The following is a 27857-nucleotide window of genomic DNA, read 5'->3' as shown; positions in this document are numbered from 1 at the left end:
TTCTTGCTTCATCTCAACTTGAAACTAGTTGCTTCAATACAACTAATCCCTGCTGCCCAGCAATTAACAGAACTGCGAACCTTCTCATAAAATGGCAACATGATTGGCATACACATGACAGAAAGGATGGATGTGTTGCAATATTCATACAAAACTCTCTACATCTCTTTATCTCCATGAAACTTCTGTATTTTTCTTTGAAATCTTAGTACAAAACAAGTTAAACTAGTAAATGCTTTTGTAAAAAAGCGCATGTCTCCCCCAATGCAAAGTCCTATAGGCAAGAAGTCAGTAGGGGTCAGGAGCAAAAGTCAAAGAGACACTGATGGTTGGTTGCAATAGGGATCATCTACTTGGCATGTCCAATCATCCCCCTAAATTTCAACACTCTTGGCCTAGTGGTTCTTAAGTCACTGTTCAGGCTTCTGTGAACTTGACCTTTGATCAAGTGATCTCAAAATAAATAGGGGTCATCTACTCTGCAAGTCCAATCATCCTATTAAGTTTCAACATTGTAGGTCAAGTGGTTCTCAAGTTATTTCCAAAAAATGTTTTTACATGAACAGGCCACTGTGGCCTTGACCTTTAATAGACTGACCCCAAAATCAATAGGGGTCATCTACTCTGCATGTTCAATCATCCTATGAAGTTTCAACATTCTGGGTTGAGTGGTTCTCAAGTTATTGATCGGAACTGGTTATCAATGTTCAGGCCCCTGTGACCTTGACCTTTAACGGAGTGACCCCAAAAACAATAGGGGTCATTTACTCTGCATGAACAATCATCATATGAAGTTTAAACATTCTGGGTTGAGAGGTTCTCAAGTTATTGATTAGAAATGGTTTTCCATGTTCAGGCCCCTGTGGCCTTGACCTTTAACAGAGTGACCCTAAAATCATTAGGGGTCATCTACTCTGTATGACCAATCATCCTATGAAATTTCATCATTCTGGGTCAAATGGTTCTCTAGTTACTGACCGGAAATGGTTTTCAATGTTCAGGCCCCTGTGACCTTGACCTTTCACAGAGTGACCCCAAAATCAACAGGGGTCATCTACTCTGCATGACCAATCATCCTATTAAGTTTCAACATTCTGGGTCAAGTGGTTCTCAGTTACTGACCGGAAATGGTTTCAATGTTCAGGCCCCTGTGACCTGACTTTAATGAGTGACCCCAAAATCAAGGGGTCATCTACTTGCATGACAATCATCCTATAAGTTTCAACATTCTGGAGCCGCCGTGAGCTCAGTTAAAGCTTGGTCACGACTGGTCCGAGTTCGACCCGGCGGGCTATGTTCCCCAGAAAACCATCGCATACTGGGGTCATCTACGTTATGCATGACAATAATCCCCTATGAACGTTTATACAACATTCTGGGTCAAGTGGTTCTCTAGTTATTGATCGGAAATGGTTTTCCATGTCCAGGCCCCTGTGACCTTGACCTTTGACAGAGTGACCCCAAAATCAATAGGGGTCATCTACTCTTCATGACCAATCATCCTATGAAGTTTCAACATTCTGGGTCAAGTGGTTCTCAAGTTACTGACCAGAAATGGTTTTCAATGTTCAGGCCCCTGTGACCTTGACCTTTAATGGAGTGACTCCAAAATCGATAGGGGTCATCTACTCTGCATGTACAATCATCCTATGAAGTTTCAACATTCTGGGTCAAGTGGTTTTCTAGTTATTGATCGGAAATGGTTTTCCATGTTGAGGCCCCTGTGACCTTGACCTTTGACAGAGTGACCCCAAAATCAATAGGGGTCATCTACTCTTCATGACCAATCATCCTATGAAGTTTCAACATTCTGGGTCAAGTGGTTCTCAAGTTACTAACCGGAAATGGTTTTCAATGTTCGGGCCCCTGTAACCTTGACCTTTAATGGAGTGACCCCAAAATCGATAGGGGTCATCTACTTTGCATGTACAATCATCCTATGAAGTTTCAACATTCTGGGTCAAGTGGTTCTCTAGTTATTGATTGGAAATGGTTTTCCATGTTCAGGCCCCTGTGACCTTGACCTTTGACAGAGTGACCCCAAAATCAATAGGGGTCATCTACTCTTCATGACCAATCATCCTATGAAGTTTCAACATTCTGGGTCAAGTGGTTCTCTAGTTATTGATCGGAAATGGTTTTCAATGTTCGGGCCCCTGTGACCTTGACCTTTGATGGAGTGACCCCAAAAACAATAGGGGTCGTCTACTCCAGCAGCCCTACAACCCTATGAAGTTTGAAGGTTCTAGGTCAAATGGTTCTCCAGTTATTGCTCGGAAATGAAGTGTGACATACGGAAGGACGGACGGACGGACAGGGCAAAAACAATATGTCTCCTGGGGGAGACATAACTAGGTCAGTAGGCCAAGTGATAGAAATCTTGTAAACACCACAAATTTTCTACCTGGTCTCTATGAAACAGTCAGAATGTCGTCTTTAACATCTAGGATTGATTAATAATTTGGAAATCTGTAGCCTAAACTAGGTCACTAGGTTTAAGGTCCAATACTTAGGATAGTGAACATTTTAATTTCTTTTAAAAAGCACAGAAACTATTTCATTTTATTGGAAAATGAAAGTTGGTATGTAGAAATTTGAAATAAATCGCAGTATATGTACAATTATTTTTCTATGAAGTATGAAGAAAGTTAAAAAGACCTGGGGGGTCATTCTGTCGATTCATTGAAATTTCAACATAACACACATACATTTCTTTGAGTTCCAAAGACCTTCTGTAAGTTTTGACCTGCCAATCTTCATTATTTAGTGTCTTGCAGAAGTCTATGCACTGGCTATGAAAAAAATTGCCAACTCACTTTCCCTTAGTAATGGACCTTTAAATCTTGGTTGCACTTTTAACCTATCGTTTTCTATGAATCTATGTAAAAGTTTGAAAGTAGGTCGCCTTAAACTAGTCTAGAATTACTTGGACATCCAAGGTCAAAAACAGGTATCAAGACATTGGGAACTCTCCAGAGGCCACTTCTACCTGATCTTCATTAATGTTTGTCAGAATGTGTGTCTTAGGCTAAAAAATCTGTAAAGTTCAAAACATGGTCATCCAAGTTGAAAAACTAGGTCAAGTCAAATTGCACTGCGGAAAATGGTTCCGTATACGGAAGTGTACGCATTCCGTATACTCCTAATATACGGGCGTATACGGAAACATTTTTCCCGTATATGGAACATTCCATATACAGGAATCCCGTATTCTTTAATTGGACATTCATGTTTTTTCTCACATGGATCCGTTCATTCATATTTGGCATAAATACGTTTCAACAGTTTATGTCAGTATTCAAAGTTAGGGTTGTCAAGGTCCAAAAGTATGTTTAAGGTGTAAGTTTTGATCATACTTTCAGGAAAGATACCTTTTATATGACATTCGTATATTAGACATATTCGGGACCGTATACTCCCGTATATGCACATATTTTCCGCAGTGTTGTAGATACACTAGAAGCCACATGTCCAAATGTCCTTTATATAGTAAACTGAGCCATCCAGTAATTCAAAAACCTGGTTGAATACTCTAGAAGCCGCATTTTCTACTCTTGTTTACATTAAACATGGTCAGAATGTTCAAATGGCAACAGAACAACTCATATTTTAACCTGGGTTCAATTTGTAAGCAACACAGTAAATATAGTTTCACTTGAGGCAGAGTCAATTGCAGATAATGCATCACGAGTCTTCTAGATAATACACAAAACATTCTACTGTACCCAAACATTTGTAAAGATCATTTTTCTCCCATCATGTTTGTAAAATTGTCAACTTTCTCCTGCCCCGTATATGAAATCTTTTATAATTGGATCAAGTCCCTGGACCCTTTTGTCTGACCTTGCAACTAGTCTGATTTGATAAAGGGAAGCATACTGTGGAAGTTTTATCAAGATTAGCCCAATAGGCAAAACTGAGACCTCTTGAATGTTAGCAGTACAATTGTCAACAAAAGACAGTGATCACAGCAGGCCTCCAGTACTATGCTCGAATAAGCTAAATTTGGTTACCTCTAAACTTGATCTAGAAACTAAATGCTGGTGCCACCACTTCCTGTCACTATACTGTTATGTTATTCACAATGCAAGACTAAATACAAGAGCTCGTCGAACACAAAATGCCCCCCTTGATGCATTCAGTAATTGCACAAGGAACAGAAATTATATGCTCACTGTATTATATAAAACAAAAGTTCTACCATTCTGGTTTAATCTGACCTTGACCTTTAACCTAACAAGAGATTACAGAGTGATCCTGGGGCCATCCAATGAGTCATTTTTGAATGTTTCAAATTTCAAGACTTGCTCAACGTCAAAATCAATGTCAAATTTCATTTCGGAACAAAACAATGTGTATGTGGTCCAAATTTGAAAGCTGTGGCTTGAGAAATGTGAAAGCAGGTCACTAGATCAATTTCAAGGTCAAAGTTCATTTCGGTAGACAGAACTATGCATGTACTTCAAATTTGAAGGCTGTAGCTTGAGAAATGTGAAAATAGGTCACTAGGTCAAAATCAATGTCAAATTTTATTTTGGAACAAAAAACTATGCATGTGGTCCAAATTTAAAGGCTGTAGCTACAGAAATATGAAAGTAGGTCACTAAGTCAAGATCAAGGTCAACTCATGTCAAGGTTCATCTTGCCACTCAAAACTATACATGTGGTCCAAATTTGAAGCCTGTAGCTTCAGAAATGAGGAAGTAGGTCACTAGGTCAAAATCGAGGTCAAATTTTATTTCGTAACACAAAACTATGCAAGTGGTCCAAATCTGAAGCCTGTATCTTTAGAAATGTGAAAGTAGGTCACTAGGTCAATCTCAAGGTCAAAGTTTATTTCAGTACACAAAACTATGTTTGTGGTTCAGATTTGAAGGCTGTAGCTTGAGAAATGTGAAAGTAGGTCACTAGTCAGAATCAATGTCAAATTTTATTTCGGAACAAAAAACTATGCATGTGGTCCAAATTTGAAGGCTGTAGCTACAGAAATGTGAAAGTAGGTCAAGATCAAGGTCAACTCATGTCAAGGTTCATCTTGCCACTCAAAACTATACATCGTCGCCTCAACGCGAAACTAGTCTATGTGTATATAGAAATAGAAGCAGATAGACTAGTTTCGCGTTGAGGCCACGACATGTGGTCCAAATTTGAATGATGTAAGTTATGGACATGATGGTTCTAAGTTTTTTCCCTATATAAGTCTACATGAACCATATGACCCCTGGGGCTGGGCCATATTTGACCCTAGAGGGATAATTTGAACAAACTTGGTAGAGAAGCACTAAATGATGCTACATTACAAGATATCAAAGCCATAGCCTTTGTGGTTTGGACAAGATTTTCAAAGTTTTTCCCTGTATAAGTCTAGGTAAACCATGTAACCCCCTAGGGCAGAGCCATATTTGACCCTAGGGGAATAATTTGAACAATCTTAGTAGAGGACCACTAGATGATGTCATATACAAAGTATCAAAGCCCTAGCCCCTGTGGTTTGGACAAGAGGTTTTTCAAAGTTTTTGTTTCTATATAAGTCTATATAAACCATGTGACCCTTGGGGTGGGGCCATATTTGACCCCAGGGAAATTATCTGAACAATCTTGGTAGAGGACCACTAGATTTTGCTACATACCAAATATCAAAGCCCTAGGCCCTATGGTTTTGGACAAGAAGATCAGAAACCGTTTTAACTGTACCTTGTATGTGATCTTGACCTTTCACCTAATGACCTCAAAGTCAATAGGGATCATCTGCTAGTCATAGCTAAACTAACTATCAGTTTTCCTGACACTTGGCCCAAGCATTCTAGAGTTATTGCCTAGAAACCATTTTACTGTTCCTGGTCACTGTGACCTTGACCTTTGACATACTGACCTCAAAATCAATAGGGGTCATCTGCTGGTGATGACCAACCTCCTTATCAACTTTCATGACCCTAGGCCTAAGCGTTCTTGAGTTATCATCCGGAAACCTTTTTACTGTTCAGGGTCACTGTGACCTTGACCTTTAACATACTGACCTCAAAATCAATAGGGGTCATCTGCTGGTCATTACCAACCTCACAATCAAATTTTGTGACCCTAGGCCAAAGCGTTCTTGAGTTATCATCCGGAAACTGTTTTACTGTTCAGGGTCACTGTGACCTTGACCTTTAACATACAGACCTCAAAATCATTAGGGTCATCTGCTGGTCATTACCAACCTATCTATCAACTTTCATGATTCTAGGCCCAAGCGTTCTTGAGTTATCATCCGGAATCCGTTTTACTTTTCAGTGTCACTGTGACCTTGACCTTTGACATACAGACCTCAAAATCAACAGGGGTCATCTGCTGGTGATGACCAACCTCCCTATCAACTTTCATGATCCTAGGCCCAAGTTTTCTTGAGTTATCATCCGGAATCCGTTTTACTATTCAGTGTCACTGTGACCTTGACCTTTGACATACAGACCTCAAAATCAATAGGGGTCATCTGCTGGTGATGACCAACCTCCCTATCAACTTTTATGATCCTAGGCCCAAGTTTTCTTGAGTTATCATCCGGAAACCGTTTTACTGTTCAGGTTCACTGTGACCTTGACCTTTGACATACAGACCTCAAAATCAATAGGGGTCATCTGCTGGTGATGACCAACCTCCCTTTCAACTTTCATGATCCTAGGCCCAAGCGTTCTTGAGTTATCATCTGAAAATGGATTGGTCTACATTCCGACCGACCGACATCTGCAAAACAATATACCCCTCCTTCTTCGGAGGGGGGCATAATAAAGTATTATAACCTTAGTTTTGTGTGCGTGTGGTGGGGGAGTCCTCGCGAGTCTGGCTACTACAAATCATCAATAAGAGTAACAAGAGTGAACAATCTTGTCAGAGAACCACTAGGCAATGCTAGATACCAAATATCAAAGGCCTAGCCCTTGAACTTTCTGACAAGATCTTTTCAGTTGTTTCTTAGTATACAAGTCTATGTAAAACAAGAGACCCCGGGGCTGGGCCTCTTTTTTACCCCAGGGGCATAATTTGAATAATCTTCATAGAGGACCATTAGATGATGTCACATGCCAAATATCGAGGCTCTATACCTTGCAGTTTTGGACAGGAAGATTTTAAAAGTTCGGTTGCCATGGCAACCAGAGTTCTATGTGGAATTCAACTCTTTGAACAATTTTGAAAGGGGTTCACCTGTCACCCAAGGATCATTCCAGTGAATTGGTGTAAATCTGCCCAGTGGTTTTGAAGACTTTTTTAGAAATTGTTGACAGACGACGACAAACGACTGACATTGAGCGGTCACAAAAGCTCTCCAGGAGCCTTTGGCTCAGGTGAGCCAACACTGCACAACCTCACATGCTTAGTAACAACCCTGTTTCACTATTAGGTCAAATACTTCAAACTTAATGCATATTTTATACAGACCTCGGATCAATTTCCAAACAAAATCCCAGTTCCTAGATTTCATGACTTTATACTTTTGGTATACGGTACACATGACAATTTGTTTGGCCCTTTATGCATTTTTTTTTTACTGTCAGGGACCATAATTCTGGTCTTGCCGAGTAAAATCCCAAACCACAGGTTCACAACTTATGCTGAATAACAATCCAATTAAGTTTCATGGCTCTAGGTCAAATACCTTTTAAATATACACCACACATTCAGACGGACAGACATTTGTTTGATTGATTTGGGTTTATTTTATTTTTTATTTTGTTGGATTTAACGTCGCACCGACACATGATAGGTCATATGGCGACTTTCCAGCTTTTAATGGTGGAGGAAGACCCCAGGTGCCCCTTCATGCATTATTTCATCACGAGCGGGCACCTGGGTAGAACCACCGACCTTCCGTAAGCCAGCTGGATGGCTTCCTCACATGAAGAATTCAACGCCCCGAGTGAGGCTCGAACCCACATCGATGAGGGGCAAGTGATTTGAAGTGATTTGGGTTTAACGCCGTTTTTCAGTCATATAACAGCGTACAGTTAACCTAACCAGTGTTCCTGGATTCTGTACCAGTACAAACCTGTTCTCCTCAAGTAACTGCCAACTTCCCCACATGAATCAGAGAGGACGAATGATGTCAGACACAATGTCTTATCAAATCGTCAAGGAGAACATACGCCCCGACCGAGGATCGAACTCGCTACCCCACAATCCGTAGACCAACACTCTTACCTACTGAGCTAAGCGGGCAGCCATGGACAAAGGTAAATCTTAAGTGCGACGCCCAAAATTTTTAGCGTAATAAAATTTATATTTTGAGACTGGTCTCCATGTACAAGTTTTATAGTGATGGAACCAAGAAATCGTCATCTATAACCAAGAAATAGATTTTTCTCTTTATTTTGCTCGTCTATACAGTGCATTTAGAACAACATTTTGTGTGGGTACTGACTGCTGCCCAATGAGAACATAGCTCCAAGGTATCCAAATAAATATTTCTTATCAGGGTTCTTCCTGATGGCTTCCAGGACCTGTTTATCTACATCTTTCTGGTCTTCTTTCCTCTCGTCACTGACAGTGTATTCCTAAAATAGAGGAAACATTTTCTTCAGATTTAAGAGATTAGTTGACTGATTTTGTAGCAGAGGAAAATATTCCTTCATTTTTGAAGACATTACTGTCTTAAACTTTCAGAAAGGCACGCTAAATGCCTACATTGCTCTAGAGATAGGTTTTCAATGCAGGTATACTAGGGCCAAACAGATTTTTACCAAGGTATTTGGAGCCTGTTCATGAAAATGGAACAGTTAATACACACATTCAGAACTGCATACCTCAAATGTTTTTTTACTCTTTCCTATCTTTTTGTTTCGATTACCGCCACACCATCAAGGTAATATGTCATATAGCAAATTTACATGGTAGGAAAGATCCGAGGATCCCTCTGATCATCATTTCAGGCACAGGCAGTTAGCTGGTTAGAACCAACGACCTTCAATAAACCATCAGGATGGCTTCCCTATTTGTAAGAATTTTACACCTCAAGGGAGGTTTCAATATCCTTCACAACTCAGAAACAAGGCCCCTCCTCTTGCACAAATAAAGCATGTTTAAATGCTGCAGTATGATTCAAACAGACTTTAACCAACCTTAAATAAATTTTGGACCAGTAACGAAATTGCATAGTAAAACAGAAAGGCTGTCTTCCTGTACAAACATTTTTGTCTTTGCCTAAAATGGTGCGTTTCCATTACCATTCTGATTAGAATATCTACAATTTTGGTACCAATCTTTCCATCAAATTTTGTTAAAACTAAAACAAGAGGGCCAAGATGGCCCTAGGTCGCTCACCTAAGAAACACACCATAACAGTGTAAAACATGTTTGACCTTGTGATTTCATGGAAACAAATATTCTGACCAATTTTCATTAAGACTGAACCAAAAAATTGGTCTCTTGTGATAAAACAAGCATTTTCTTAGGTATGACCTAGTTTTTGACCCTAGATAACCCATGTTCAAACTCGACCTAGATTTTATCAAGGCAATCATTCTGACCAAAATTCATGAAGATCAATTGAAAAATACAGCCTCTATCACATAAACAAGTTTTTTCTTTGATTTGACCAAGTGACCTGTTTTTGACCTCAGATACCCCATATTCAAACTCGACCTAGATTTCATCAAGGCAATCACTCTGACCAAATTTCATGAAGATCAATTGAAAAATACATCCTCTATTGCATACACAATGTTTTTCTTCGATTTGACCTAGTGACCTAGTTTTTGACCCCAGATGACCCATTTTCAAACTCGGCCTAGATTTTATCAAGGTAATCATTCTGGCTAAATTTCATGAAGATCAGTTGAAAAATACAGCCTCTATTGCATACACAAGGTTTTTCTTTGATATGACCTAGTGACCTAGTTTTTGATCCCATATGACTCATTTTCGAACTTGGTCTAAATTTCATCAAGGTAATCATTATGACCAAAATTCATGAAGATCAATTGAAAAATACAGCCTCTATCGCATACACAAGGTTTTTCCTTGGTTTGACCTAGTGACCTAGTTTTTGACCCCAGATGACCCATTTTCGAACTAGGCCTAGATTTCATCAAGGTAATCATTCTGACCAATATTCATGAAGATCAACTGAAAAGTACAGCCTCTATCGCATACACAAGGTTTTTCTTTGATTTGACCTAGTGACCTAGTTTTTGACCCAAGATGACCCATTTTCGAAATCGACCTAGATTTCATCAAGGTTATCATTCTGACCAATACTCATGAAGAATAATTGAAAAATACAGCCTCTATCGCATACACAAGGTTTTTCTTTGATTTGACCTAGTGACCTAGTTTTTGACTCGAGATGACCCATTTTCGAACATGGCTTAGATTTCATCAAGGTTATCATTCTGACCAATATTCATGAAGATTAATTGAAAAATACCGCCTCTATCGCATACACAAGGTCTTTCTTTGATTTGACCTAGTGACCTAGTTTTTGATCCGAGATGACCCATTTTCGAACTCGGCCTAGATTTCATCAAGGCAATCATTCTGACAAATATTCATGAAGATCAATTACAAAATACAGCCTCTATCGCATACACAAGGTTTTTCCTTGATTTGACCTAGTGACCTAGTTTTTGACCCGAGATGACCCATTTTCGAACTCGGCCTAGATTTCATCAAGGTTATCATTCTGACCAATATTCATGAAGATTAATTGAAAATACAGCCTCTATCGCATACACAAGGTTTTTCTTTGATTTGACCTAGTGACCTAGTTTTTGACCCGAGATGACCCATTTTCGAACTCGGCCTAGATTTCATCAAGGTTATCGTTCTGACCAATATTCATGAAGATTAATTGAAAAATACAGCCTCTATCGCATACACAAGCTAAATGTTGACAGACAGACGACAGACGCCAGACAACGGACGCCGGACATCGAGCGATCAGAAAAACTCACCTGAGCATTGCTCTGGTGAGCTAAAAAGGCACTAATTCCTGCATAACAAAAATTATTAATCTGAAAGTTAGTATAGACCTGTACAGCTTTCTATTCCTTTATGTAAAAACATTTTGGTATTTCAAAGACACACAACTTGTCATACTACAACTCAGTTGGTTCTGTCCTACTTCCCATCAGGTGTGACTAAAATTTAACCGAATCATTTAGAATGTCGGTCCAAACTGACCATCCCCTGTCCCACAAATGGTAGTAGTCCAAAAAAGACTCCAGAGTAACTAAATTTTCTTTTTTGAAATTCGAAAATGTTATCTTACCTCTTTCTTTGTATCAAAGATTTCGCCTTCTGTATGTTTAGGCTTCCTCAACTGTTTGCGACGGAAATATTCATCATTGACACGATCTGGAACCTTAACACCACTAATGTCAATCTTTGTTTTTGTGGCAATCACATACATTTGGTTAATTCTCCTCAACGGACAAGCATTCAGGTGGAATGGACCTGTAGCAGAAATAAATCAGTTCACAGTTAAGACAAAAAGCAAAAAGTGTCATCACAAAGGCATCTATAAATATCTTCCCATCTGCCTCGATTTCTTGGAATTCAAGCAGATAATAAAACAGAGCCCAACAAATTGTTCAGTGTTGGCAAGTTGTCCTGCATGACAAGATGCTTAGATTTTTTCATGCGTCATACTGCATTTCAGTGAGGAACAAATGTGTTTCCATAGGACAATGGTGCCCCCACTTGTTATGTGGGATGCAATACTTCCATAAACAAGAGCTGTCAGTAAGACAGCGCGCTCGACTTTTCTCAGTGCTTGACTGAATTAGAGCTTTGCTTCTTCTGGTGTAGATTTTGATGGTAAATAAGTATTCTAAGTTTCAAGTCAATAGCTTTAACAGTAACAGAGATATCTGACTTTATCAAAAAACTTTAACCAAAAATTCTAAGTTAAAAAGGGACATAATTCTGTCAAAATTCAAATCAGAGTTATGAGAATTGTGTCTCCTGGTGTACACTTTGATAGAAAATAACTATTTTGAGTTTCAAGTCAAAAGCTTTAATAGTATCAGAAATATTTGACTATCCATTTTTTTTTTAAATTCTAAGTTAAAAAGGGGCATAATTCTGTCAAAATTCAAATCAGAGTTATGGGAATTGTGTCTCCTGGTGTAGACTTTGATAGTAAATAACTGTTTTGAGTTTCAAGTCAAAAGCTTTAATAGTAACAGAGATATTTGACTTCATCAAAAATTTTAACAAAAAATTCTAAGTTAAAAAGGGGCATAATTCTGTCAAAATTCAATCAGAGTTGTGGGGATTGTTTCTTCTGGTGTAGATTTTGATGGTAAATAATTATTCTAAGTTTCAAGTCAATAGCTTTGACAGTAACAGAGATATCTGACTATCAAAAACTTTAACCAAAAATTCTAAGTTAAAAAGGGGCATAATTCTGTCAAAATTCAAATCAGAGTTATGGGGATTGTTTCTCCTGCTGTAGACTTTGATAGTTAATATCTATTTTAAGTTTCGAGTCAATAGCTTTGATAGTAACAGAGATATTTGACTTTACCGACGCCGGGGTGAGTGCAATAGCTCTACATTTTCTTCGAAAAGTCGAGCTAAAAAGGGGAGTAATTACCGAATTTTATAACAAGAGGGTCATGATGACCCTGAATCACTCACCGGAGTAATATGAGCCACATGTTTAAAATGGCAAACTGATGCTAAAATATTAGGAAGTAGGTCACATTCATGGTCACTGAAATCCAAAATTCAAGGCTGTATCTTAAAAAACAAAATAGGTCAGTAGGTCAAGGTCACAGTCAAATGCCCACAAACATCTATAATATTTTGGAGCTTTCTACTAGTAACTAGCCCAAATTTACTTCTACTGATAAATGAGTTGTTCAGTTATTACGATATCAATGATATTATATCAATTTAACCAACCTGTGACGAGCAATAGTCCAGAGCTCAACTGTTTCAAGAAGACAACACGCTGAAAAGGAAAGACAGAATCTGGATATTTTATGTAAATTTGTATGCGAGAAATATATTTCAGTGTTTAGTACTTTTATCGAAATAAATCCCATTCATTTTCATTTTTTTTTTACTTATTGAGCCTGCAAGACGATGTTTCAAATGTCATCATCAATGATTTACCTTTCCCTTGTGCCTGCCAGCAACCAGAATAAGAATGGTTCCAGGTGTGATAGATGCCCTCAACTTTGACTTGTGCTGTGAGAAACTCTTCTTCCTGTTATACAGCTTCCTAGGGCGGTCCTCTGTTGGGTAGTATCTTGGCTGAGAAGCAAGAGATAACACTAAAAAATCACCTTTAAGTTCTCAATATTTATTTCCAAAATACAGCACGAGTCTCACAGCAAGCTCTAAACTGCAATTAAATTTTTCTTCATGTCTTGCAGAAAATTCATTTGAATATCCAATCTCCAATTATGAGATGTTTCAATCAACTGCATTCTGTATCATGGAAATAACATAGTAAGCTTAATATGAATCAGACTTTTCATATTAAAATACCTGCATTTCAAATGGTAAATATATTTACATTACTAACATAAAAAATTTCAAAGCATATTTATCTGGCTGAAATGCTTACCAAGCGTTTAGCTCTGACAGTCCTTTCCCCACCATTTTTGTCACCACCAATTTTCTTGGTGACCATACGAGCTGCTGCTTTTGGTTTTTCACCTGCCTTCGGGGCCATTCTGAAATAAATCATTTTTAAAAGTTCCAATAGTAAATTAGTTCAAAAATACTAAGAAACTGTCCATGTCATCAGATATGTCCTCACCGTGTGAGGATACATATATGGCAGAAAATTTGCTGACCAATACAAGTATATAACTTGTCAAAGCCAAAACCTGTGTTTCTTCTTTAATAGTTATACACTGCTATCAAACTTTGTTCAAAGATAATGTAGCTAATGTTTAAAGATAAATGAAAGTTTCCTAAATAGTCAAATAATCCATTTCAGATTGTTTTATATTGTAGGCAATCAAACGTCAAACTTGAAGACCAAATAATGGAAGAAAATCACATACACTCATGTAAAGTTATTGGTTTTATCGCTTGCGCAATTTGGGCATGTAGTGACTGTAGACTGTAAAGTTAATCTGTACATACCAAAGAAGAATAATACACAGAATGGCACTGGCTGTAATTCTGCGTGAGCTCGTGTCAAGCGGATTCGGTTATCTTACTAAAAACAAACATCGCGAGCATGAGTACAATTTGTACTTTAAAACTACTTAAATACATGTTAGCTTCTAAACAAATTAGTTTAATGTGAAATGGTCTTAAGACACGAAGTACACGTCTTTTTTTGCCATCGAAAGCGTGGTCATACGGTGATAATTATTTTACCGCTGAATAATTGCTTTCGCGCGTGGAGAAAGCGCCACTTCCGGTAAACAAGATCTCGTTTTTTTGTCACGGGAGGTTGGCGAGATTTGCTCTATGTGGTTTAAATCACCAGAAAATTGATTATTCGTAATTTTGGATATTATTTGATAATTTTGGCATAACCAATAAGGGATTGAATCCCTTTCAATACATGCAAGTTTTATTTGAATTTATGGCTTATTCGTAAAATAATCGGCATTTAAACCTAAAGCATGTGAAGCGTCCGCAGCGATGAAAATTTCATCGGAAATGGCTTCAATTCAGGTTGCGTTGAATTTATTTAGCTAGCGTCAAATTAGTTGGACTACCCTGAGAATATCATTATCAGTATTCATACCGATTACCGGACCTCTAAACTCGGGTCGGCAGGTGAGGTTATCGGACCCATAGTAGTCCACTGCCTTTCACAAAATTGTCAATTTCCAGTTTCGAAGTAATAAATTTGTTTCAGTGGGAATCACCACTGAAATGACATTTTTACGGCAGACCTTCGGCTCGGATATGATGTGCCTTCAAGTGCTACGATTACAATAACGGTATTGCAACTCCAGTACATGTAAATTATCAGGTAAATATCGAAATTCATTCCAGAATAATGTAACTCATGCTTTTTGCAATGGACAGTGGTGTTGTTAGGAGGGCATTATTCGACGATTCGGGCAAGATAACGTTTCTCCTACAACATAAAAGCACAATAAAATCATTGACAAGTTGTTTCGCAAAAGAATTATCGACAGATGGACGTTAGATCACGGGATATTTATGGATTCTAATTCATGATCAGTATTTACATCTACTCACTTTGCCCAGTATGGAGTAAGAGGCACACAAAGTCGTGACGTTTTACGACTTCCTGTTTTGAAAACGTATAAGAGTAACGTCCCCTTTGTTTACAAACATTTTAGCAGGAAATGGTCAGCCAAATAATTGTTTTATCTATTTCTTGAGCAAAATAAAATAGAAACTTTATAAACCAGTGTGACAAACTTAATCAAGAACATTCTTTTTTTTGTAAAATTACCCAAACAATTTCATGACAATGTCAAGGCAGATGATGAAACCCTACTGAAACTGGCACTAAACTGCTCGTACAGTATTAGGGCCCCAGTATTATTGCACAATATGTGACAATAGCATGACAACAGGATATATAAAAGTTCAAACTCTCGTTTTGCATATAACTGTACAATAACTCAATGATTTATGCCAAATAATATTTAGAGGAAAAATAACTTTTATTTGATGTATCATTAAATAGATGTATTAAAATTCCCATTGTTGGAAATAGGAGTTTAAAACAAGTTTAGAATAATGCCACATATAAACAACAATAATCAAAAAGGAAGTGATAGCAGAGAAGCAGAAGATCGTTATGCAGGTCGTCTTAGTAAACGGTTGTGCTACATTCTCCGATACGGTGCTTTGAAAGAAGGGCTAACTGTCCATGATGGAGGTCTGTAGCAATTTTCATTTTTGTTTGCTTTTCAGATAGCTAAGTTAATATGGCCACAATTTCATAGCATTTATACCTTTACCATATGTTTATGAAGTAAATAATAATGAGATGGGTTGAAAAACTTATATTCTTTTTTTTTTTTAAATTATTTTCATTGTCTCTTAATTTCATTAATTCCACAATGGTAGTGGAAGATGCTAGGATATTCTGCTGATACCTACATATTTACTTAAAAGCTAAAATGATTTAACGGCAGACAGGAGCAAGTGACCAGCTTATGTGCTACTTGTTTACTATCTTACCGTCTTTAAATAAATTGTATCTTATCATTCCATAATAATAAGTGTGATCAAGTGTGAAACTAAAATGATTCTATGGCAGACAGGAGCCAGTGACTCTAAAGACTTTTAGATAGATATATAATTATGATCTGCGTGATACTCCTTTCCAGCAGTCTTGATAAATCGCAAATGCTAAGCATTGGATTGAAGTGCTTCATAGCAAAAATAATTACGTCATTCCAGCTGACAGTTATGTGTTAAGAAATGACTGGTTTTTGCTAGAAAAAATAAAATGCATTTTCAAAGGACTTTGTTGTAATTTGGACTGTCCATAAATATGTATATATTATTTAGAAAGATCTGGAGATATCTGAACTTCTGAAGCATTAGAAATGTTGTTTATTTTCTCTTTTATTGGTTTACTGCGACTGGTTCGATCCTTTCTCGCAATTATAAATTTGACGCACTAGTCCATGAGCATTATTATGTTTCTTTATCTTCATGACTTTTTAAAGTGTTATTTTTAATAGATAATTTTGGGCAGTTCTTTGCCTTATACATGTAAAACTGAGATGTAAATTATTTAAAGGCTTAATATGCAAATTATTCATTCCCACCAAATTAAAATTTGAATATTTCATAGTACCAAGTACTGACTGATTACTTGTACCTTTAGGTTTTATTGATGTGAAAGAGGTCATGGAAGTAAACATGATGCGCCATCACACAGAGGAGGAAGTTTTAAAGGAAATTGACACATCACTTAGTCATAGAAACACTAAAAGATTTGAAAGTAAACAGCACAATGGGAAAACATTGATCAGATCTCTGTTTTGCCGTAACTTTGAGCCTGTAAGTATACTCCTTTTAATAAGCTTTTTGAGGGGTTGTTACATAAGACATAAAAAAGAATTGTTTGTTTCTGGTATCCCGACCTACCCTAAATTTTTAGCCCAACCCTTGGAGAATATTTTTTTCAACCTTTTAACGAAAAGTTGTAGAACTGCACGTTTTATGCTTTAAACATGGTCAGTGATGTTAGAAATCAACTTACTGATGCTCTAAAGGCATAACCCCCTTACTTGTATTCATTTTTTTTGACACGAAAATAATTTCCGAAAATCTCAATAAAAAAAATTCCAAAAAAAAAATTCCAAACTACCTACCCTATTTTTTTAGCATGTTACCAGAAACAAAGAATTTTTTTTTTAGGCCTTATAAGTGACGTTGTTCTTAGAATCTAATACAATTAAAGGGCAGTTTGTTTGTGAAAGAGATTGTAAGATTAAATAGTTTATCCAGATTTGGGGAAACATTTTATTTATAAAAATAATATGAGAGGATAAATTAGAATAAAGTTGCTGATGGAGTCTCTTCATCATTTATAGTGTCTACAGGCTAAAAGCCGTTTTCGTTACTTTTGTATTACATCACATGATCATATTTCAGTCTGATTTTCCCTTGTGTGCTGGAAATGCTACGATTATGTCTGTTGCCTGCCCTTTTTCATGTATTTTGGCCAGTATTTGGCCTTTTCCACTTGCACAAGATGCCCAAAGTGAAGAACAGGCCGTGGCTTTTCAAATACAGAATTTTAATGTTTTGTTATTAGAAGGTATTTTATGCACTACTGGAATGTAACACGCATTTAAAACAAGATAGCACTATATTGTATAGTAACATTGGGATACATCAGAAACATTTGTATTGACTATTCAAAACAAAGTTTACTTGTTCTATTGTCTGAATGTTATTTAACATCATTGTTTTAAAAACACAAAAAGGTCTGCAGAAATTCATACATGTGTAACAACTATTTCAAAATAAGTTTGATTCTTTGGATTTCAGAGCCCATTTCATGAAGGAACTAATGTAACAACATTACATCAGTGTTGCATGGGTTACATACTGGACAACTTAGATGATTATGACCTAGAAGACTTTCCTGATGAACATATTATAAGGTAATTTTGCATACCGGTACTAAATTATACAACTGCATAGCTACCTATACAACTGGAAACATGAGCACACAAATTATTTGGATCAGTTTAGATAAAAATTCAAGTAAGTCATACAATGATTTATACACTGTTACTGTTCCTTTACTAATTAAGCTTTCAAATTTTACTGGGGATTGACTTGGACAAATGTTACTTACAGCCTTTATAAGCTGTTTTGTTTAGTACATGTAGTAACCTTTATTCAGAGGCGATATTGACCCCATGTTTGACATTACTGCCACATATTCTTATCCGTTTGTCATATCTCATTTTTAAGTTTATGACATTATGAACAGTGCTCCCTGACTTACACTTGAGATAGAATTTATAATTATAAACTGTATTACCCTGCATAAATGCTAGCCTCCTAATAGATGCCCCCACCCCTGAATTTACAAAATAAATATTAATTTCAGTGGTATTTTGTAAGCATTGAACAGATTTATTGATAGGAAGTTTGATTTACAGCTGTTTTCACTTACAAAGTTAAATTTTAAATTCAGTTAACCCCTTCCCCATTTCTATGCCCCCGAAGGGAGGCATATTAGTTTTCAACTGTCCGTCCGTTCGTTCGTTAGTCACAACGTTAACTTTTTGCATGAAGGCACTTTACTAGCAAACCACTGCACCCAGGACCTTCAAACTTCACATGCTGATAGTACTCATTGAGAACACGACCCCTACTGACTTTGGGGTCACCAGGTCAAAGGTCAAGGTCACAGGGTCCAACGTTAACTTTTTGCATGAAGGCACTTTACTTGCGAACCACTGCAACCAGGACCTTCAAACTTCACATGCTAATAGTTCTTATTGAGTACACGACCCCTATTGACTTTGGGGTCACCACGTCAAAGGTCAAGGTCACCAGGTCAAAGGTCAAGGCGCTGCAGGGGCATTTGTCACCATTAGTGACAGCTCTTGTTTACTTCAGCAAAATGCAACACCCTTTATTGCTGTTGTTTTTTTTTTTTGAGCTCATATTATTACAGTTATCTAAAATGTGTATTTCTAGCAAATTTCCATTTCAGTTCTGACTCTTTGCTATGTATCTTTTTTAGCTCACCTGAGCAATGATCAGGTGAGTTATTGTGATCGCTCCATCCAGTGTCTCTCTGTCGTTTGTCAACATTTAGCTTGTATATGCAATAGAGGCTGTATTTTTCAACTGATCTTCATGAAATTTGGTCAGAATGATTGCCTTGATGAAATCTAGGCCAAATTCGAAAATGGGTCATCTGGGATCAAAAACTAGGTCACTTGGTCAAATCATAGAAAAACCTTGTGTATGCAATAGGGACTGCATTTTACACCAGATCTTCATGAAATTTGATCAAAATGTTTCTCTGGATATAATCTAGATCAAGTTCAAATTTGGGTCATCTGGGATCAAAAACTAGGTCACCCGGTCAAATCAAAGAAACACCTTGTGTACGCAATAGGGGCTACATTTTACACTGGATATTCATAAAATTTGATCACAATGTTTGTCTGGATGAAATCTAGGTCAAGTTAGAATATGGTCATCTGGGGTTAAAAACTAGGTCACCCGGTCAAATCAAAGAAACACTTTGTGTATGCAATAGTGGCTGCATTTTGTACTGATTATTCATGAAATTTGATCAGAATCTTTGTTTTGATGAAATCTAGGTCGAGTTCAAATAGGGGTCATCTGGGGTCAAAAACTAAGTAACCCAGTAAAATCAAAGAAAAACTTAGTGAATGCAATAGGGGGCTACATTTTAAGCAGGATGTTCATGAAATTTGATCAAAATGTTTGCTTTGATGAAATCTAGGTCAAGTTCGAATATGGATCAGGTTGGGTCAAAAACTAAGTCACCTGGTCAAATCAAAGAATAACCTTGTGTGTGCAATAGGGGCTGCATTTTTCACTGAATCTTCATGAAATTCGATCAGAATGTTTGTCTTGATGAAAGCTAGGTCGAGTTCAAATATGGGTCATGTTGGGTCAAAAACTGGGTCACCTGGTCAAATCAAAGAAATACTTTGCCTATGCAAAAGGGGTTGCATTTTAAGCAGGATATTCATAAAATTTTATCAAGCTGTTTTCAGGTGAGCAACCTAGGACCATTTGGTCCTCTTGTTGTTGACTTTATGTATCTAAAGTCTCAGATATGTGAGTCCTATTTTCCAACTTCAGTGCAATGATAGCACAACTGAAGAAAAAGAAGAAATTGAACGTAAAGGCATTACGTCAGTTGTTGGTACCAGTGTTGGAACATTTAGACCTCAATGATGTCTACTTAACACAGTCTATACTTAAAACAATGTGGACTAATTGCCCTAATCTAAGAGTTTTAAGTCTAAAGGATTGTGGGTATATTGTCACAGACAATATTGTGGAAACAATACTCAGGGTAAGTACTGTAGTTAGTTTTATTCACAGTATTTAGGGCTGCACTGCTTATGGTTATACAGTCTAACCTTTGTTAAGCAGCCAGTCAAGGAGTATAACCCTTACCCTGCTAAATTTCTATAATGAACTTGTCCATCTTTCAATATGGACAGTACCATTAACTGTTAAAAGGGGTGCCTACCAAAAAGATACTGACTGAATGGCGAACAGTACAGATCTTGATCAGACTGCATGGACGTGCAGGCTGATCATGATCTACACTGGTCACAAAGGCAGAATTAATCGTGTCCAGCATGGTAAGGGTTAAGACAGGTGCCTGCTTAAGGCAAGTTGAAATTAGAACAGATAGACAGTTTGGGAAGTTAGCTGACTGTCTGCTTTAGGCAAGTTGAAATTAGAACAGATAGACAGTTTGGGAAGTTAGCTGACTGTCTGCTTTAGGCAAGTGGCTGCTGAACAGGTTCAACCATAAACCAATAACAGATCCTATGATTTTAAAAATTGAATCACTTTACTAGTAGAACAATATTAGTACCTGTATATACTTTCTAGGCTTTTACTCAATTATAGACCTAATCTATACAAGACATTTGCTTTACAAAATCAGATTGAATTTCATACAGTGAAATGGAAGTCAACTGTAGTAAAAATAATCTGGTACCCACAATACTACATTGTTTTGTTGTTGGATGCGTATAACACTTTAAGAAATGATGTTCAGATTAATTTAAAAATAAGTTCTTTTAAAAAAAATTACTGTAAGAAAGAATGTTTTTAGATATTTTCATTTGCTAAAATTGTTCATCTGGAATTTTCAACAAAAAAATACATTTTTGGACTGTTCAGATGATTAAAGACATCGTCCAAATTCAAAATGTCTTTTAACGTCCACTGCTGATTCAATTGTGTATATTTTTCATTATTTTTATCTTTTCAGAAATTGACTAAATTAGAATCCCTAAATTTAGCTGCCTGCAAGCACGTAACAAATAAATCCTTGGCTGCCATTTGCAAGTATGGTAAAAACTTACGTGAACTCAATTTGAGCTGGATAAAAACTATATCTGATGGTGCAATATTGGATCTTATTGTGAACTGTGAGAGCCTTAAACATTTAGATATCTACGATTTACATTTGAAAGGAGAAACAAGGGAGTTAGTGATTGAAGCAGCTCGACAAAGGGAGATAAAAATTGTGTTAAAGGGTCTACTGGAGTCAGACCCAGATGTAACGATAGAAAATCCGTCAATGTTGTTACCAAACTTTGGAAAAACTTGGTAGCTTAGAGTGCATAATTTAAATGATGTTAATATAATAGCTCGATCTGGGATGCTGTATTCGGCTTGAGTGGATTTTGCCAGGTCGGGTCTCACAAGGCGCGCATGTGCCAAGTGTGATATCTGTCCTTGCAAAATCCACAAGTGCCTAATACAAAATCCCAGATCCAGCTACTGTTGTAATGACCCTTTTAATATATACCTCCACCTTTTTGTTTTTTTATTTGTAATCGAACGAAATCTGAAATATTTATTGACGTTAAAATAAAACGAATGATGTTTTGTGCACGCTATTTATATAACTGTGTCAGCTCATGCATATTAATGAAAGTAGTCCAGCAACATACAATATGGAAGGTACAATACGGGATTTTTGGAAGGTACAATATGGGATTTTTTTTCAGCTTGTTTGTATTTCCTTGTGAAATGCAAGCTGCATTTTTGACAGACTTTATATAGGTATATTGAAGAATAATATCTGCCTATATGTTTATTGATAAAGCAGCCTTAGCCCCATTTAATACAACATTTATTTGTTATTTTCTGTTGAGTGAATATTACAAGAACTTTTAGTACTAGTAGCTCCTGTATGAGTGTATGTTATTGTAAGAATGTTATTTAGAATATCCATATTGTCAAAACAAAATTATGTGAAAGTTTAGAGATTATTTTGAATTCTAAATACATATTATTTCAATAAGATATAATTATTTACCTCTTTAAGATATGATTTGTGGAGTGCACAATCAAGGTCATTTGTTCTGAGTCAAGGCAAAGAGCTATAAAAATAAAGGTTTTATACTTCTTTGGTCTGAAGGTCACACTTGGAGGTCAGTGGTCACTATTTTCACTGACCCAACTGTTAATCGTTTTAAGGCATGCTGACTCTCCAGAACAATTTACGGTGGAAAAATAATCTGGACCATCAGTAATAAATCAAATAGTAACAGGATCTTATGACAGACATGCAGTCCTTTAATACTGAATACATTAAACAAACTGAATAAACTGATACAATGCAAGGCTCTGCTGAGTACTGTAAATCCGGTATTATTCGCGATGTTTTAATTTTCGCTTTTTTTCGCGAATTGGGTTCATCACGAAATCATGAATTTGTGTAAATATCCTTCCATAAAATACAGACATATCCGAAAATATCAGTTCAGCAATGAATACTAGCCGCCTATACATCGAAGTTTATTGAATGAATTTCAATTCATTTCACATTTCAATACATTATGAATAATTCATGTAGAATATACTGCTTAAGGTTACATTTACATGCACTGGCAGTTTTTAACGGATCATCTCCTGGATGCACTTCGTATGTGTCAAACAAGCAGAGCGCATGTTGTACGAGGAGAAGATCTATATCATCCCTTATCTTCTCAACAAACCTGATTTTTTTTACACATTTTGTTTAGACAACAATAGGGATAAGCAGACAATTTATCACACCATTGTATTATATACTTGTACGTTGATTATTTATGAAATGGCTGTAACAAACATTTTATCAGCTATTAAGTGTATTAAGAATAATCGCCAGTAAATTGAATAAAGAATTTAAAGGCTCAATTATTTCAGTCTGTATGAATAAAGTAACCGATTGCTAAAACGAAATAAGCGTTACGGACCATGTGTTTGACGAGTCTTTGGCATGCATAAATTCGGTACGGTACTGAAAAATTGGCATTGATATAATCACAACTTCCGGAACTGAAATTTCGCTAACAAGAGATAAGAACCTTCGCGAATTTAAATTTCTGACCCTTCCATCGCGAATTCATAAATCCGTGAAATAATTCAGGGTGTCGGAATTCGCGAAATAAAGATCACACTAATATAAAGTGATTTACAGTATTTTTGTCATGTTTTTTCAAGAAGTTTAATAAATTAATTGGGAAAGACACAAATATGGGAATCTTTTCATCATATGTAAGCTTTTTCTCATGAAACATCAAAAAATCTTTTTTCTTTAAGTATTAGAGACAAAATCTATCTGATAATGTCAAAATATTTTTTTACAGTTTCCTAAATACTAAAAATATATCATGGCTTTATTTCAGTCCCACAATGTCAAACATGTGATAAATACAGCCTAGCACCAGCTATTTTACATTCTTTTGACTTTTTATGTACAATAACTAACAAAAGGAAGAACTTCGTGAATTTAGAAAAAATTGACCCAGATCTGTTTGATAGTGTAGAATGATCAATGTTACTTCAATAGGGCATTACTTTAGAAACTGGTGTTTTTCACCTGTGTAGAACCACTGACCATACACACTAGTTTAGATAGCTTTTTTCTTGTCTAGTTGCATTTTGTAATAGTAAAATTACGAGAAATCATTAAATTTAAATCAAGTATGTTACTGTATGTATAGTATATATATTTTATAGTATATTGTAAAGCACTAATAAAGTAACAGGAAAAGAACATTATTACATTTCTGTAACCTTTTCCTTTAATCATCTAGAAACATTCTTGGAGAACACTTTACTTCTCCGTAACTTGTACATTATACGCTTTTACACATTTTTCTCACTGGTTGTTATGCAATGGTTTCCTTTATTTGGAAAATTGAAAGCATTAAATTTTTAGTAATTTTTTGTATATATTTATTATTATATAAAATATTTTAGCTAGAAATATAATATTTTGTTGAAAAATCTTTTAAATTTAATGTCATTGTCTTAATATGCATGTTTTAATGTATGTTACATTTCATCTGTTATAATAAATGAATGAAATTGTGTTTTTGATATTTGACATATTGACACATTAATGTTTTTCCTTGTAAGATCAGTTACCAACTGTCCTGTTCTGACTGTAAGTTCCAGCTGCAAACACATCTATTTTTATTTGTCATACCAAGGAACCAGGTTTTTAAATGTTTTTGCAGTTGTTTCCCTTTAATCAGAAATTATTTACAAAGTATTCCCTGTTAATATAAAAAAAACATTTTGATGATAAAATCGAGTTTTTTTTACCATAACGGACATTGTTGATTTACCAGTACAGTCGTTTGAACTGTGGCACTTTAGTGGAACTTTGTACATTGTACATTTCCCAAGTTTATGTCCTGATATGATACATGTATATTGTTTTGTTCATGTTGGTTGGTATAGATAGATGCATGGTCTGTCTTTCAGCCATGCTTGGTACTAAAGCAGTCTTTTTAGGAAGCTTGCCTGTGATAAATCAATGACTGTAATTGTGTTAGGGATGAGTAGGTCAAAGGTTAAGGTCACAGTGACCTCAGGACTGAAAATAGTTTTTTATCCTTAACTTATTATCAGGTGAGACCCTATTGTTTTGAAGATCAGAAGGTGAAAATCATAGTTAGCTGAAAATGGTTTTAACCCAGTAATTTAGTTTAAACAATTTTTATTTCAGTTAAGTAACTCAGTACTTGGAGTAGCCTAATCTTCCAGGTGCCTTTCTATCCAATGGTTATGGCCGATGACTTTGAATCACATGCCCCTTGCCACTGTTCATTTGAAAACTTTGCTTAAGGTGAAGAATTCCTTCATTTGAGGAAACCATCTAGCTGCCAGGTGCCTACCTGTGTCTGTAATAATTAATACCTGGAAGGGCACATAGGGTCTTCCTCCATCAAAAGCTTTGATAGTTGCCATATGGCCTATAATTGTGTCTGTTTATAACCCAACAAGACAAAACAAAAATGTCAAACTTCATAGGGTGATTGTCTGTGGTTTAGCTAATGAGGCTTTGTTGTTTTTGGGGTCAGTAGATCAAAGATCAAGGTCACAGTGGTCAAGGTGAACTATTGTGATACACCCTGTGTCTGTCATCATTAATTTGACTGTAAACAATGTCACAATTTTGGCCCAGTCTTAATGAAACTTGGTCTGAAACTGATTACTAAAACGCATGGCAAGAATACACTGGGCTTTTATTTGTATCGAGGGTGCACTTCAAAAATCATCTTGTCTGAAACTGAATTTCACACAATTTCTCCTTAGCTGACCATCTACTAAAATATTTGGGTCATATTTATTTGTTAAAAACCATAGCCCCAATGAAAGTTAAATAATTGTTACCGATTGCCTACCTGCCTGGTGGACGGATTACACCAAACCGGAAGTGACTACTCAGTGTTACATGTGAAGTAGTCCAAAATGTAGTTCCATGCTATGGAGAAATCTGGTATAATGAGTGACATGAGGAGGTGACAGTTAAATTTTTGGCTTATGTTTATTGCTTATTGTATTGAGAATAGATCTAGACCATTTTCATTGTAAATTTCCTGGAATAAGTTTTATTCTTTGTGAAAAATGTCTACCTACGCGTAATTGCTAAACGGCTGTTTTCATGAGGGCACTTTTAGAGGGTGATGTGTCTCGGAACAGATTATTTTTCTTATATACAACATAACATGTCAATATTTTTCTATTTTTGATAAGAAGACATGTTATACTAAATGACCATATATGGTTTTCATATCATTGAAATGCTCTAAAGTGCTGAAAATGAGGTCTGAATGTTTTGTTATTAATATGAAATAAATAAGGAATTGAATTGGTTGAATGTAACCTATATGTTGTGCAGGGGTAAAAATTGAAACTTGTTTAGATGTGGCTGTAAATAGGCTAGTTTGGCCAGATTATGATAGAAAATGACAAATTCAGTGCAATTTAGCAGAGAAAAAGAAGAAAAACTAAAAATATTTCAATATCACTGTTTTGGGTGTATTTTTTTCAAAAAATGCATATTTATTGACTAAATATTGGTAAATTTTAGGTGTCAGGGGTGAGTTTGGGTATATTTTACAGTAACTGTGTGTGATTTGAGTGCAGTTTATGGTAAAACTTGATAAAATATGGCAAAAATAAGCCTAAGCAAGGAAAAGTGGTCAAAAATGATGTCACGACAGCTTTTTTCCAGGAAATTTGGGGCGCTAGCATACATTACTGAAAAAGCCATAAAACCTTGAAAATTGATTGTATCAAACTGAAACTGGTATTTTTTCCATGCATTTAGGTTACTGGTACAATTTAAGTGAAAACACATTTTGAGTATGAAAAATTTACCTTTAATGGTGCCTGGCATTAAAAGAAAATAGGAATCGGGAAGTAAAGCTATTCAATGTATGAATGTGTCTCATAAGCCAAATTGGCTGGCCCTTTCAGTAGGGGTGACACTATAATAAACAAACACTAATTACTATATTCAGGGCTTATGCAGATCACTATGGAATGCCTAATCTGACTCCTTTTGAACATATTTATGCCAAATTGTCTTACACATTTTATACAGTACAGTTTATACATTTAGGCCTGTACATTTTGCAAGTTTTTTAATATGAACATTTTTTTAGTTAATTTGTACTTGTTATAACTTCTTCTGTACAGTTTGTTAGTTGTTGTGTATATTTTGAAAAGTGTTCTTTACAGTGTACAACATATTATGCATATTTTACAAAACATTCTGTGCTTTTTGCAACTTATTCTGGTCACTGTATACGTTGTTGTAAGTTAATGATGTGCGTAATAAAACTTATTAATATATATTAATAAGTTTTACAATGTACAAATGTTGTTATCTGTTTAAAGAAAATAATATGGTGATTTACAATTTAAAGCATACTTTTTATCATGGTTTCCTAAGAACTTCTGCAATAGAACATAAATTGGTGCAGACATTTAACATGTGGGATAATACATAAACAGTGTATACCCATTCTTTAAAACGTATATCTAGCAACATAAACAACAATTTATGAACACCACAACTTCTAGCTAAGATTCCTCAGCTTAAAAAATGATACAGAACAACATAAAATACAGAACAAAACAACATAAAATATAGAACAACATAAAATACAGAACAAAACAACATAAAATACAGAACAAAACAACATAAAATATAGAACAACATAAAATACAGAACAAAACAACATAAAATACAGAACAAAACAACATAAAATACAGAACAACATAAAATACAGAACAACATAAAATACAGAACAAAACAACATAAAATATAGAACAACATAAAATACAGAACAAAACAACATAAAATACAGAACAACATAAAATACAGAACAAAACAACATAAAATACAGAACAACATAAAATAC

At 35.9% G+C, this 27857-nt stretch overlaps 2 protein-coding genes across 2 annotated transcripts; one reads left to right on the top strand and one right to left on the bottom strand.

The window, feature by feature from the left end:
* Positions 1–8327: 8327 nt before the first annotated feature.
* LOC123534556 (60S ribosomal protein L6-like) lies at positions 8328–13661 on the bottom strand. Its single transcript, XM_045316843.2, has 5 exons — positions 13553–13661; positions 13096–13236; positions 12883–12931; positions 11243–11427; positions 8328–8528 (listed from the first exon to the last, which is right to left on the bottom strand). Exons 1-5 carry the CDS (start codon positions 13658–13660, stop codon positions 8367–8369), a joined length of 645 nt encoding a protein of 214 aa, XP_045172778.2. The 5' UTR covers position 13661; the 3' UTR covers positions 8328–8366.
* A 1523-nt stretch (positions 13662–15184) lies between these two features.
* On the top strand, positions 15185–27358 carry LOC123534020 (uncharacterized). Its single transcript, XM_045316052.2, has 5 exons — positions 15185–15811; positions 16772–16947; positions 17944–18059; positions 20257–20473; positions 21410–27358. Exons 1-5 carry the CDS (start codon positions 15670–15672, stop codon positions 21752–21754), a joined length of 996 nt encoding a protein of 331 aa, XP_045171987.2. The 5' UTR covers positions 15185–15669; the 3' UTR covers positions 21755–27358.
* The last annotated feature ends 499 nt before the right edge of the window (positions 27359–27857 follow it).

The sequence above is a fragment of the Mercenaria mercenaria genome, chromosome 12 (assembly GCF_021730395.1).
Source record: "Mercenaria mercenaria strain notata chromosome 12, MADL_Memer_1, whole genome shotgun sequence".
Taxonomy (NCBI): domain Eukaryota; kingdom Metazoa; phylum Mollusca; class Bivalvia; order Venerida; family Veneridae; genus Mercenaria; species Mercenaria mercenaria.
Note: the sequence above shows the minus strand (reverse complement) of the source record. Positions and strands in the feature narration are given on the sequence as shown.

What these genes read in the sequence shown, in the direction of transcription:
- LOC123534556 (XM_045316843.2), bottom strand. Translation starts at nt 13,660, where the DNA reads ATGGCCCCGAAGGCAGGTGAAAAACCAAAAGCAGCAGCTCGTATGGTC. An exon ending in CTGGCAGGCACAAGGGAAAG is followed by an intron (nt 12,932 to 13,095) that starts GTAAATCATTGA and finishes TTTCCTTTTCAG; the next exon opens with CGTGTTGTCTTCTTGAAACA. An exon ending in TCTTTGATACAAAGAAAGAG is followed by an intron (nt 8,529 to 11,242) that starts GTAAGATAACAT and finishes CCTCTATTTTAG; the next exon opens with GAATACACTGTCAGTGACGA.
- LOC123534020 (XM_045316052.2), top strand. Translation starts at nt 15,670, where the DNA reads ATGCCACATATAAACAACAATAATCAAAAAGGAAGTGATAGCAGAGAA. An exon ending in GCTAACTGTCCATGATGGAG is followed by an intron (nt 15,812 to 16,771) that starts GTCTGTAGCAAT and finishes TTGTACCTTTAG; the next exon opens with GTTTTATTGATGTGAAAGAG. An exon ending in TTGTGGAAACAATACTCAGG is followed by an intron (nt 20,474 to 21,409) that starts GTAAGTACTGTA and finishes TTATCTTTTCAG; the next exon opens with AAATTGACTAAATTAGAATC.